Here is a 14,548-nt window from a genome sequence, read left to right as displayed (position 1 = left end):
TGTGCCCCTCCCCCACCAATCTATCCACGGCATAAAAATTAAAACTATTTATTAAGCAATGAGACCCAGTGTTTTCTCCACGTGTAAGTACTAATTTAAACGTGCAAGACTTGACTTATTGCTATGTTTTTTGGTAATGCATCATAATTACATATCAGAAATTGATTTAAATTGTAATGGCAGTATCTAATAACCTTTACTATTCACCCCCAAAGACCCACATATAGAAGAAAATTGTAAACATTTTTTTTACCTTTTAGATGTTGTCTAAACTCATAATCACACCAAAATGATAATCACACAAGTAATATTTTTATGAATGATATTTTTCATAAAAACATTGAGTTATTTATTATTTATTTTAGAATTATATTTACTGAAATCAGATATTTTTTTTACAAATCCTGGAAAACTGAATGAAAACTCTAACTAAATTATGATACTCCCAAAAGCAGTTCTATTTCTCTGAGAAGCAGAGCTGGACCATTGCACTTTCTGCAAAGCATGTAGGTGTAGCCTTTAGCATTGTGTCTGTACTGTCCTCTATTATTTTTTACAGGAAAATGTCCAATCATGTCCTTGCATACTTCTTTTGGTGCTGATACTTGGACAAACAAGTAAAACCCTGAAAACATGACCTGTACTATACATATGTTTAAATAATCTATTAGTCTATCCTGAAATACTGTAGATAATATGTTCTTTAATCCGAATGTAATCATTAAGATTCAAGAGTCTTTATTGTCATTATGCAAGCTTAACGAAATTTTGTGCAGATTCTCAGCTTAAAAACACACTTATAAATAGGAGAAAATTGAAATTGCACACTTAAGAAAAAATATAAAAATATAAAATACAAAATACAAAATGAGGTAGATAAAAACAAAGTGCACTTAATGCCAGACTATGTGTATGCTGTGTGTGTGTATGCAGATAGACGGGGGAGGGTGTATGTGTGAAGTCCTGTATGGGGGTGGGACGTGAGTGTGTCACTGTATGGGGGTTATTGCTTTAACAGCTCTGGGGAAGAAGCTGTCCCTGAGTCTGTTGGTGCTGGTTTTAATGTTCCTGTACCGCCTTCCTGATGTAAGCGGTACAAACAGTTCGTTGCCCGGGTGGGTGGGGTCTGTGGCAATGCGTCTTGCCTTCTTCTGGACTCGGGCAGTGTAAACTGAGTCCAGATCTGGTAGACTGCAGCCCACAATCCCCTGTGCTGTCCTCACCACCCGGGCTAAGTCCTTTCTGTCCTGTGCTGTGCAACTGCCATACCACACAGTCACACTGAGACACAGGATGCTTTCAATTGTGGCTCTGTAAAAGTTCATGAGCAGCTGAGTAGACAGTCCAGTCCGTTTCAACTTCCTGAGAAAGAAGAGCCATTGTTGGGCCTTTTTCACCAGGTGTGAGGTGTTCACTGACCAGGAGAGGTCAGAGGAGATGTGGATGCCCAGGAACTTAATGCTGTCCACCCGCTCAACCGCCTTCCCAAGTATACAGACGGGAGCGTCATCGGTCTTCCTGGACCTCCTGTAGTCCACTATGACCTCCTTGGTTTTGCTGATGTCCAGGATGAGGTTGATCCTGGAACACCACTGTGTCAAGTTCTGGACCTCGTCTCTGTAGTGGGTCTCATCATTGTGAGACCCACTACAGTGGTGTCGTCCGCGAACTTAACAACCATGATTGTGGGGTGGATAGCAGAGCAGTCGTGTGTGTACAGTGTGAATAAGGCAGGGCTGAGTACACTACCCTGCAGCGTGCCAGTGTTGAGGATCAGTGGGGCTGATGTAGACTCCCCTATCCTCACCACCTGGGGCCTGTTGGTGAGGAAGTCCCTGATCCAGGAGCAGAGTGAGTCTGACAAACCCAGGTTGTGGAGTTTCAGGGCCAACATATCTGGGGGGACCGTGTTGAAGGCCGAGCTGAAGTCCACAAATAGCATCCTAACATAGGTGTTAGGATGCTGCAGGTGAGTCAGGGCCGTGCGAAGTGCTAGTGAGACGGCATCCTCCGTAGAACGGTTCTCCCTGTAGGTGAACTGCAGACTGTCCAGGCCAACGGGGATGGCGTCCTTGATGTATCTCAGGAGGATCCTCTCGAAGCACTTCATGATTATAGGGGTCAGAGTGACAGGTCGGTAGTCGTTGAGGCAGGTGATGGTTGATTTCTTTGGCAGAGGCACAATGATGGAGGACTTCAGGCACACAGGGACCGTGGACAGCTGTATGGACAGGTTGAAGATGTCCAGGAAGACTCCTGCCAGTTGGTCAGTGCATGACTTCAGTGTGCGCCCTGACACCTTATCTGGACCTGCAGCCTTGTTGGTGTTGACTCTCCTCAAAGCGGAGGTCACTTGGTGCAGCTGCAGGACGAGAGGCTGCTGCTGCACCTCTGGCTGAGGAAGGTCAGCAGTTCTTCTGCTGCTTGGAGAGTCGAAGCGTGCGAAGAAGCTGTTTAAGGTGTCAGGTAGGGTCAGGTCATGGCTGACCTGCTGGTCATTCCGCTTGTAGTCCGTGATGGTCCTGATGCCTTTCCACATGTTACGTGGATCGTTGTCATTGAAGTGCTCCTCAATGCGCTGCTTGTGCCTGTGTTTAGCCAGCTGGATGCCCTTTTTCAGTTCTTTCCGGGCCCTGCTGTAAGCCAGCCTATCTCCTGACCTATAGGCTGCATCCCGGGCTTTTAGCAGGGGCCACACTGTGCCGTCCACCCATGGTTTTTGATTAGGAAAAACCGTGATTGTCTTTGTGTAATAATGTAATAAAAACACTGCATTTTGATCGAAACTCAAAATTGTAACAGAGGAGACATTTAAAACGTATGAATGATCAAAAACACAAACATTTCTTTTTGTATTTTCCTAATAAACAGGTAAAAAGTTCATCAATATGAAGTGCAGCTGCAGACAGGGGAAAATCCGCTACCACTTTGACCCAGCCCTCGCACTCCTTTCGGTCTCCCCTATCCTCTCTTCTCTCCCCCCTTTTTGTCATCTGCTGTGGTGTACTGTCCACTGACGTACACAAAAATACACATGTACAAAAGACAGGTCCCCCGTCCGCTATGTGTCATCATATTACCATAGCAATGTGTTGAGACTTGGATGCTCATCATGACTGCAAAGTTTCATCCACATTGGATGAAGTATGTTGGAGAAACAGGCAAAAATGCATCCATTTCCTGTGTGTTGGTGAAGGGTCAAGTGGCGGAAGAACAGCCAGACCGTGTAACACAGACCAAAGCTGTTGATAACTCTTTGTCCTTTATGCCTTCAGAGTGACCTGAAAAAATTATCAGCTCGATCAGACGATTCCCTTAGGAGGAGTTTGATAAAGTATGGCGAGTGTGAAACACAAACTGGCGCAGTTTGTCCAAAATGGCGGACTTCCTGTATATTTTAGAGGATACCTCCAAGAGAGAGATTTCTCGTATAGAGACGATACATCTGTGTACCAATTTTCGTGTCTGTAGGTCTTACAGTGACCCAGGTCTTATTCTAGGGGGCGCTGCAGAGCAATTTGGCCCCGTCCGCTTGGGATGACAGAGTTATATGAAAACTGGGACAGGGGCTGATGTAATTACTAAGTTTAAGGCATATTGGATTAATAATTCAAGATACTGGCAAAGGATCAACTGTGCAGCGACACACCGTCCCCACCATGTACCTTTCAAAAAAGCTTTTGATAGCTTTTGCTTAATCATGTCCTCAGAACCATGTGACAAAGTTTGGGGTTGATCTGATCATCTCCCTAGGAGGAGTTCCTTCAAGTACAACGTGTGGGAAGAGGAAAATCTGCCAAAACAGAAAGCATACTGCCAATAGGTGGCGCTATGAGTGTATCATCATATTGGCATATCAATCTGTTCAGACTCAGATGGTCATTATAACTGTAAAGTTTCATCCACATTGGATGAAGTATGTGAGAGAAACAGTCTATTTTTGCATTCAAGTGTCTGCACATGTGCAGATGAGTCAAGTGTGTGTGAAGTGTGTGTTCCTGCCTTACCAGGTCCGACCAGTAGGGGGGTTAGTGAGTTAACCTCACTTAAGCACACTTAAGCACACTTATCTGGTTGTCATTACATTGTGGGGTAGCCCCTGAAAATTTGACAGGGCATCCCTGTAGCCATTGTTTCAATGAATTTAATGCTCTCCCAAGTGGGGACCAGGGTTTTGGTCCCCACCAAGATTTTGGTTCCCACACTGTGAGTGTGCTGTCCGATGCTGGTTCCCACCATGTGATAAAGACAAACACACACACACACACACACACACACACACACACACACACACACACACACACACATACACAGATGGGAGAGGGTGGGGGAGACAATCTGGTGAGAAAAAAATGAAGGGAGGAAACAAAACCTAGAAAGATAGACGGAGAGCAGAAGAGGCTCGATCTATCAGCTGTAGCTTTCTGTAAGACAGAAAATCACAGGTTTAAACACAGAGAGGTTTGTGTGTCCAGTACAGATAGGAGCTCTGGACCGAGACCACAATCCAGAACACGACACCAAAGCTACACAGCACTGCAGGTAAGAGGGAAAATATGCTGCTTTGATTTTGGGGTGAACTGTCCCTTTAACAGGTTGGCCTCACATATGAGTAAGCATCCTGCTCATCCTGACACAAAAGGTAACTCTGCTGTCTAAAAGCGTCAAATGATTAAACTAAGGTAGAAATGTGCCAGCTGATTGGCTGAGAGAAGCGACCAACGTTCCCACGTGGCGACGGAGCACTGAAATAATGTCGCCTGAACCCGGGAGCCACAGCAGCCAATCATCACGCCGCCTCGCGTCTCCATTAGATCATACGTACAGCGTGTGGTGTGTTCAGAGGCCGAGACTTGGAGGGAGGAAGAAAAAGACAAGGAGCAGAGAGAGAGAGAGAGAGAGAGAGAGAGAGAGGGAGAGAGAGAGAGAAAGAGAGAGAGAGAGAGAGAGAGAGAGAGAGAGAGAGAGAGAAAGAGAGAGAGAGAGACACACACACTTCAAGAGACAAATTCTGCTGAAGGAAACAAGGTTTTAGAAAGAGAAGAGAGTGAGGAAGGAGAGACAGAGACAGAGAGAGAGGGAGAGAAAAGACTCTAATGATGACCAGTCTACACTAGAATAAAATAGAAAAGAATAGAAGAGTAACCTCCTCCTTGTCAGTTTCCATGGCAACAAGCCCTGTTGGTGGGATAGTGGTGCAGAAGTCTCAGCAGGAGAGTTCAACAGAGGGAGTGTGTGTGAACATCTTTTGTGTGTGCGTGTGTGAGTTGACTCTGAAAGCATATGGACATGTAAGGAAAACACACACACACACACACACACAGATCTACAACATTATATTTTATTTCAGCGCTCGTCTGCTGACACCAAAAAGTGACAGACTGAGGCAGACTGAAAGAAAGAGGGATGAGCAGCAGAGGTGCATGCTGGGAAATGGAGTCAGAGACAAGGAAAGAAAGGAGTGACAGAAGGAGGAAGATAAGGACAGAGGAAGAGGAGACAGATTATACAGGAGGAGGGATGGAGAGAGAGAGGAGAGACGAATAACAATGACAGGAGGGGGAGGAGAAAAAAGGCTGACGGATGGAAAAAGACGCGAGTACCTTCTGGTATTGATCTTTGGAGGCCAAAGCTTCCTCGAGCTGCTGCTTTGTGTAGGTGTAGATGGCAGAGCGGTACGTCGTCCCAACGTCGTTCCCCTGTCGCATCCCTGAGCACACGCACAAAATGTGAAGATTTCGGCTGACGTGAGGAGCCTTCATCTGAAAACAACAGCTGACAGCATTTCCCAAAATATAAGCCGTCTGTCTCGGCTGTTTCTGACTGAGAACTGATCGTTTCATCACGGATCCTTTCAGCCTGTCGGCCTCGTCCATCACGAGGAGACTTCTGTGATCCTCGTGACCTTCAGGTAATTAGCGTCTCTAAAATTTATGCTGTTCAAGTACATGTGCAACTCTCAGCAGAGATAGTAAGGAATCGAGAGGGCTCACTCCTTAACTACTTCCATCATCAGCACCTGAAAAAACTGTGTTGAGTTCTTTTTTGGTGTTTTATTCAGACAATCTTTAATCTGATGAGCCCTGACAACAGAGTTTTACTCTTTCTTTCTCCTCAAGATTCCCCCTGAAGGTACACAGCATGAAATATGAGTTGAGATATTCATGATTTATGACAGCACAGCAAGAATTTGGTGAAGCTGCCACCATAACCAGCCGCCATCCAAACTGTTATTGTTGTTGGTGCAGGTTAATCTACATAATGTTTAATAAAACCCCCCCTGTGTCAAAGCACCCTCGGTTCTCCTTCATGGGGTTTGGTTTTGCATGTGCCTGCGTCTGTGGCTGAGGCTGAGGCTGAGGCTGAGGCTGAAGCTGTACCTTGAGTTGGGTCGTGGCTTTCCCAGAAAACCTTAAGCAGTTTGGCGAAGCTGATCTTCTCGGGATGGAAGACGACTCTCACGACCTCAGCGTGGCCCGTCCTGCCTGCAAAATGCAAACATCTGTGAGTTCATGTGGTGCTTGGTCCTCAAAACTTACCTGTCAAGCGTTAAAAAATACTCAGCAAATCAGAACTTATCAAACACACACCTAAAAAGCCAGAACAGGGAGACTGTCCTTGAATGGCTCACATCAGCCCAGAGCTGATCTGAACGTTCAGCCATAACAAACGATGCCTCCTGCAGACAGACAGATAGCAGCTGGTGCTGGTAATGAGTGTGACCCATTACGCTGCACCTCATCTTCCTCCCGTCTCTCATTCTACCTCCACTCCTCTCCCTCTCTCTCCCTCGGTCTTATTACTTTTTTAATATCAGGAGTTATGGATTCTTACGGTAGATATTGGCGAACGGAGACAAAGCAGCGGTCGATATTAAATTAATGCCTCGCCAGGCCAATCTCGCAGGAATAAATTCATCTCGGACAAGACGAGAAATAAAGCGGCGGCTGGAGCCTGAGCAGAGGACGAGGCTGCAGACAGCTGCTGTCCACATAATGTACATTTAACTGTAAAATTATCTGACATTACCTCAACGTGGCCTCAGCTCAACATGAGCAGCTGGCTGTGTGTTTGACAGCCAAAACACTGACTGGAAGGTTTTCAGAGTTTCAAATGTCGCCATAACCAGCCGTGAAAGAACTTTCTGAATGAAATACAAAGTGGCAAAACAAATGACTAAAGCATAAAGTAAAGGAGAAATACAAACGTATGAATTTGATGCCAACGGGAGACTTTTCATCCGTGAAATCTTTTTATATTTGGTTAATATTCCATCAATTTGTTTGAGCGTCTAGTGGATTGTTTTGCATTGCATTTAGATAAGAAGGTTTGATAAAAGAATAATAAACTGGTTAATTTAATCCTCTGTTAAAAGCCGGGGTTCTTATTTGTAATATTTTCTTTGTGACATTTCCTTTTTATGGACTGGATCCTACAGTAGAAACAAACCTTTTAAACAAAGACAGAGACAAGAAGTGCCAAAGAGAAAAACAACAGAAAGTGAGGGAGGCTGGGGTTTCGTTTGCCAAAAAAGTTCATCAGCACAGTCTGAACCTACGCTGACATGACTGTAAATATTTAACCAGTGATTAAAATGTAATCTCATCTCTCAAGTTTTGCGAGCAGCACTTCAGTCAGTCGAGTGTCATCGTTGGTGCTCTGACAAACAAAAAGACGCTTTTCAGACGCTTAGGAGGCACCTAAAGAAGCTCCTGCTATAAAGTGCAGCATTCGAGCAGCTCCATGAGATGCACATCTCACTCTCTGTCAGCTGGATGACTTATGCTGCTTAAACGGAAGGAAAAAACTTCCCTCCATCCTTCGAGCTGTGGATCAAAAACCTTTCACAGCGTCTACGGCGAGCAGAGAAACGACCAAGCGATCAGCTCACCTTTTCAAACCGCCTGAGAGCGTCTGGGAGACTAAAACTTAAAGTGAAAAGAAGAAGGGGCAGGTGGTGATGCAGGTGTAATGATGGGTTCACCCTGCGCCGGCTGGCTGGAGGAATCACTGGGAGGTCTGGACACGCATCACACAGAAACACACAAGCACAGTCTGCTCGCAGTGGTCAGGCACCAATAGCAGCCTCATCCCTGCACTGCTATAATAGGGCCTGGGGGAAATTATTCACTCCTCTGTTTCTGTGTGTCTTGTTTTCCACAATCTATTGACTCTCAGCAGACACCACGCTGCCCAGCGCACTATGTAGGATAAGTTAAGATAAAAGATAATCCTTTATTAATCCCGCGGTGGGGAAATTTGCCACGCTGCAGCAGCAGAGGGGATGGTGCAATAGCAAGACGCATCAATAAACAAAACAAAAAAAAAGGAAGATACAATAAATAAGCAAACGGACTCAACGGATGAATTCACACTTTGTCAGGATTGGTGTGCGCTGGGAGCAGCGCTGACTGCAAAGCTGCTGCAGGGTCCAGCACGGGCAGGGACGCGGTCTGCATCTCAGTTATTCTCCGTTCACCAACCAACTGCGCCCTGAGTCGGGGGGTGAGGGGGCGTCCGAGGACAGAGCTGGCCTTCTTTACCAGCCCAGACATTCGCTGGTACAGGAGGAGAGTGTTCAGGTGTGTGTGTGTGTGTGTGTGTGTACAGAAGCTACCTGTGCAGACTTCCTTGTAGGTGGGGTTGGCTGTGTAACCTCCTGAGTATCCCACTTGGGTGGAATAAACTCCATTCTGTCTCCAAAACTTCCTCTCGGCTCCCCAGAAACAGCCCAGACCTTCAACCACAGACATCACACCCATCAGATACAACAATCTCAACAAAACAGAAGACAGAAAAGGCCTGGCCACAGCACACATCACAGCTGTGTGAGCATTTCATTCGCTCTGGAGCTGCAACAATTACCCAATTCATCAGTTTTAATAATTTTTAAGAGAAAACGGCAAAATTATTCATGAAGATTTGCCCTTTTTCTTTCTGCAAAGTGAATATTTCCACTGCATAACCTCAGAGAAACACAAAACTGCATTTTTAATAACTATTCTAAAATTTTTCACAGAGTAAAAGATCAACTAAATAATCTGCACTACTTCTACACAGACGTGGTCAGATTTGCACTTACACGAAGTGTGACAGATGCAGATGTGACAGATGTGGATCCTGTTAGATTTCTACACACAACATTCAGACGGAAGTTAAATTAGCATGACAGCAGCTAATACAACCAAGCTAACGCTGAGCAAACTGGACGGCATCCCAATCCCAAGCCTGAGTGTGTGTGTGGTTCAGCACCACGGACAGAGCCACAGACGACAGCTAAAACAGGCGATTTCTCTAGAAAAAGGCTGATTTCAGTTTATATATGTATGACAGCTGCTTTTCTTTGTCATTTCATGACAGTAAATGAAGAATCTTTCGGTTTGCTGGCATGTTCTCTGACCAGAGGACACTCACCAAACATGACCATGTCGGTCCCCTCTGGAAAAGGTGGAACAGTCTTGTTGCCGTTCACGTCGTGTTTGGCTGCACGAGAAAGACAGACAGAGACAGAATGAGGTTATGAGCGTGAAAACGATAAAACGGCACATGAATATTAGAACCTTCACTGTGTACTCAAACTGCAAAGGGGCTGAGATGATCTACGAGCAGCCTGTGAGTACAATATATCTTAACTGAAATTTTCATGAGACTCCGCCACCAAAAAACAAAAAGTACTGAAGTCCCCTGACTCACACACACACACACACACACACTCACTCTGACCCACTTTAACAGTGGTGAGCAGCTCTGCTTGATTTCATACGAGCTGCATTCACTCCAATCAACACAGAGCCAGAGGTGCATGAGGACCCATTTGAGGCCACCCAACCACCTGGCTGTGCTGGAGGCTGAGTGTGTGTGTGTGTGTGAGCTGTGTACAGATGGCTCGCTGTACAATGCTGTGGGGGAGGGAGATGGATTAAAATAAATGGGATGGGGTAGAACGAGAATGAACCCAACATCTGGATCCCCCCTCCTTAACACCCCCCCACCCCCCCACCCCCCCCCCCCCCCCCACACACACACACACACACGCATATTCTTCATGCATGGAAGCATAATTGTTGTGTGGGGCAGCATGCCTATAGACAAAAGCTGCCAGATGGATACTGCCAACCAATCAGCAGTCCTCCAAACACACATCAAAGTCTGATTCGTGAGGAAGACCTCATTTTGACAATCAGTATAGATCCTGCATTCTCAGTTCACTGTATTCAGATCATTAAAACTCACACACATACACACACACACACACACACACACACCATCTGAATGAAGCCTGTGAGTCGTCCTTGTTCACCTGATTAGACGAGCAGCGTTTCATCCTGCTGAAAGACAGTGAGTGTCAGGACGTCTGTCAGAGACACGTCCTCACATTCTCATCTTCCTCAGTACTCTGAGGCAACAAGGTTTGGAGCTGCGGCAGCCATTTTCTATCTACTGACTGGGTGTTTGGGGAGGAGGGAGGGGGTGAAAGAAGCTGCAGGTGTTCACCTCCAGCGTAATTTTAATCTAGCTTCCCATAATGCAGTGCTGCTGTTGTTAGTGCTGTCAGGTCTCCTGTGAGTCCAGCAGAGTCTGAGGCTAACAGACTTTTGTACAATCACGTCTCTCACTGATATTTGGCATGAAACTGGAAGCTGGTGGAAATCAGCACTAACAAGGTCCCACTCCAACAAGCATCAGCCTTACAAAACACGTGCACCTCCATGAAATCAAAAAGGACATTTAAGATCCTGCATATCTTGAGACGGACACGGACTCCTCCTACTCCTCCTCCTCCTCCAGCATTATCCTCTGTGTGAGTTAGCAATGGCTGCCTTCAGGGACCAGCGAAGGCATGTTCATTACTGGCTAGAGACACGTGCACACACACACACACACTCACACACACACACACACACTGAGCGATAAACAATTTAAATGTAAATGTCAGTGGCGAAAGACAATAAGTCCAGACGGAATACTAATGAGTCTAACAGCTCTGTGTGTGTGTGTGTGTGTGTGTGTGTGTGTTGTGTGTGTGTTGTGTGTGGTGCATGATTAAGAATAAAACAAAAGCTGGGAGCAGAAGATGCAGATCAGCTGTCTGTTACCTGTGCAGTCCTTTCTGTAAAGGTAAGAATACGAGAATAGTGTTTTTATCGATATTCAGCCGCCATTTTGTCGGCTGACGTAGCATCAAGAGGGACAAAGTCCACATGAAACACACACAGTCAAACACACCCAGACTCTCACACGGGAGGACCGGTACTCTCAAACATTCACGTATGTTGTGTCCATGAATCAGAAATCACTTATGGAGCCTCCAACGGGTCTTTGAGGAGCTTTTCTGCTTTTCCCTCACCGAGTTTTGTCTCCCACCGACTAAACAAAGACGCCATAAAATAAAAACCACACAAAGACGAGGGATAAATAATTTCCCACGCGCAAGAGGGAGAGATAAAAAATTAACACCTTTTTCAAAGACATTCATTAATATTGTACGGTTATCTTTTCTTTCACACACACACACACACACACACATTTTTCTGGAGAGTAATTATTCTGTGCGGCACTCCTTTGAAATGCCTGTTCTCGTGGTCGCCTTTATCTCTCTGGGAACGATAACAACACTGCTTGTTGTTTAATTGAATTCATATTCTTTTGCAAAGTCGAATGCCACAATATGTGTGCTCTGTGTGTGTGTGTGTGTGTGTGTGTGTGTGTGTGAGACTTATGAGACTGGGATTTTCTAGTACTTTCATTCTGCTGTTTAACCTTCCACAGTGTGCAGGCCGAGAAAACAAAAATATTCAGGATCGCGCAAAAATACACGAAAAAATACACATCCATTGTCATTTAGCGTGGGTTGTTTACGTCTACATCTTGTTCGACTATAAGCCCATCAAAACCGGGTCCTGACCGTCTGTACTGGCAACTAATTTCCTTTTATTTGTCGGTAAAAAAAAAAACAGTGAAAAAGGTTAGAAAGCACTTCAGGACTCTTCACATCAAACAGCTAGCCTCTTCATGTTGGGTACAAGTATGTGTGTGTGTGTGAGAGAGTGTGTGTGTGAGAGAGTGTGTGTGTGTGTGTGTGTGTGTGAGAGAGTGTGTGTGTGAGAGAGTGTGTGTGTGTGTGTGTGTGTGTGTGTGTGTGAGAGAGTGTGTGTGTGAGTAACCAGCCTGCCTCCCAGTCTCTTCCACAGCTCCCTAAATCTTGTCACAATAATAAGCCTGATCACAGAATGGGACTTTCTCCATGGTGACATCTGTGGTGCGCTCACACACACACACACACACACACACACACACACGCTCTTTCTCCATTAGTGCTGCTCTATTTCAGCTCAGGCCCACACGTGTGTGATGGTATTCAGAGCTGCTGCTTTTTATTGCCTCCTTCATCACTTTTTAATTTTCTGGAGCGAAACCTCAGATAAGAAAACAGAGGACAATAAAACGCACGAGAAGAAGCTGAAACAGGCAGGTCGGCCTTATCGTTGTGTTAAGGCAACAGATGACATGAACCTGCTAACTGCGGACGAGACGAACCGGAAGAAAAAGCATTCTGACATCACGACTGCGAACAACATGCTGAGTCAGGCACCTGCGTCACAGTCTTCCTGAGGCCGATTTATCTTTTGTTTTGTTTTAAACTTCCTTCTTGTTCTCTCTCTCTCCATTGTTCTCCAGAAGCTTAATGAAAACCATTACGGCTGCACCGAGAGCAACCTCCGGACTCCATCGACAGAGCAGCTAACGCTCACTTTGCTTCTGCCTTTTTATGCAGATGGCTGACAGCACAGAGTTCACAGGACATTAAGAGAAGACGGACGAGGCCATAAAGGTCTCCTGCAGACATGACGTTAAGCTCCTGAAGCACAAATGATGCACAAACTGGCATCTTTTCCAAATAATCAAATAAGTAATTAACTGTCAATTGGTTCATCACAATTTCCCAAAGTGACATCTTTAAACTGTCAGCTCAAACATAATGCAGATTCTTTCCAGGTTATGTTCTGATGATCAATAATAATAATAGATGATTTGTCTAATCAGACTAATCGCTGAAGCAAAGCAGTTTTCTTCTGTGAAGCATCAACTAAACAAACCAGAAACCATGAGATGTACCTGAAAGCCCCACACGAAGCCAGCAGGTTTCCTTTGAGTTAAGATTATGTTTTGAATGCTAATATGAGCATGACAACATTCTCACAACATCACTTTGGCAGGTATTTGGTCATAAACCCATGAAATTTTAACCTGATGATTGCAAACACGCTCACCACATGATTCACTGTGATGCGTTTTTCAAGCTACGACAGCCTGCTATAAAAATGCTTCCTCGCAATCGATATCAGCTAAACATAAATGAATATCAGCACACTGCTCGCCCACCTCCCTCTCTCCCCGTCTGCTGGAAGCTAAAAGACCCTGAGACCAGACCTGGGTCTGACAACGCAGCCCTGGTGCTGGAGTGGAGCTCCAACCTGACCTGAACGTCCAGGACCCCCCCTTCTCCTCCCCCTGGAGCTCCAGACCTGACAGTGATAAATGAAAGAGTGCAGCTAATGTCTGGCTGGGGGATATTGGAGAGTCTCTCCACACACACACACACACACACACACCCACACACACACAAACACACAGAAAAGATTGCCTCAACTGCTCAGCAATTAAATCTACAAAGTAACCTCCCCCCACCCTCTCCTCCTCCTGTGTCTCTCTCGCTCTCTCTGATTGCCTGGTTTCTTCATCTTCCTCCTGCTCCTCCTCCACCCTTTTCTTATCATCCTCCCTTTACACCCCCCACCACACCCGCCTCCACCCATGTCTCTCTCTCTCTCTCCGTTGGTGTTTCTCTCTCCCTCCATCCGAGACTCTCAATCAGCCTCTCTGATTGCCATCATCGTTTTTATTACTGCCCATCATCAGAGCCATCGGCCTCGTCCTCGTTGTTCTGCCGCCGACAGCCTCTGGCGCTTGTCTCACAACACGCGGGACACTCGAGGAGGACGTGTACTGGCTTAAATGATTCGGTTTTTTATAAACAGAGCGAGTGTTTGTTAGAAACTGCTCCACAGGCTTCAATGGGGTTCAGACACAATAGCCAAGGCTGCTGCTCCCCCAGTATGTGAATGTGGTGGATTTAACGTTAAAAACACTCCACTGCAGCCTCAGAAATGATGAAGGCTGGACGTTGTACTGGCTTGGTTTGTGTTGAAGATGGCAGTTTCTTCAGGGGAAGCAGAGGCGTGAAAGCTGACATTAAAAACAAGTTGAGCTGCTCAGCATCACTTGTTTATCTTCGGCTAAATGTTTTCTGTAAATCAGCTGGTGGTTAGAAATGATGCCAGTGGTGCTGGTGTTCGCGCTCTGTTTGGGTCTGTTTGGGTCGGGTCCTTTCACATCAGGTCTGACTGATGAGAATTTAAGTACACCGGGTTCAGACTGGGTCAGTTCCTCCAGACATCTGTTTCAAACTGACTTCAGAACGTCTGCGGTTTGCGCATCCCGATGAAATAATCTGCGAAGATTTTCTCTTTCTGAAACTAAGTGTGTT

General features: G+C 45.7%; 1 protein-coding gene across 1 annotated transcript in view; it reads right to left on the bottom strand.

Annotated features, from left to right (window-relative positions):
* The window catches only part of msra (methionine sulfoxide reductase A), a 34,472-nt gene that overhangs the window by 14,865 nt on the left and 5,059 nt on the right, over positions 1–14,548 (bottom strand). The window contains exons 2-5 of the mRNA XM_046372827.1: positions 9,415–9,483; positions 8,618–8,737; positions 6,381–6,485; positions 5,604–5,710 (exon numbers count right to left, since the gene is read on the bottom strand). Coding sequence (XP_046228783.1) covers positions 5,604–5,710; positions 6,381–6,485; positions 8,618–8,737; positions 9,415–9,483 — 401 coding nt within the window. The remainder of the gene's footprint in view (positions 1–5,603; positions 5,711–6,380; positions 6,486–8,617; positions 8,738–9,414; positions 9,484–14,548) is intronic.

The sequence above is a fragment of the Scatophagus argus genome, chromosome 19, assembly GCF_020382885.2.
Source record: "Scatophagus argus isolate fScaArg1 chromosome 19, fScaArg1.pri, whole genome shotgun sequence".
NCBI lineage: Eukaryota > Metazoa > Chordata > Actinopteri > Scatophagidae > Scatophagus > Scatophagus argus.
Note: the sequence above shows the minus strand (reverse complement) of the source record. Positions and strands in the feature narration are given on the sequence as shown.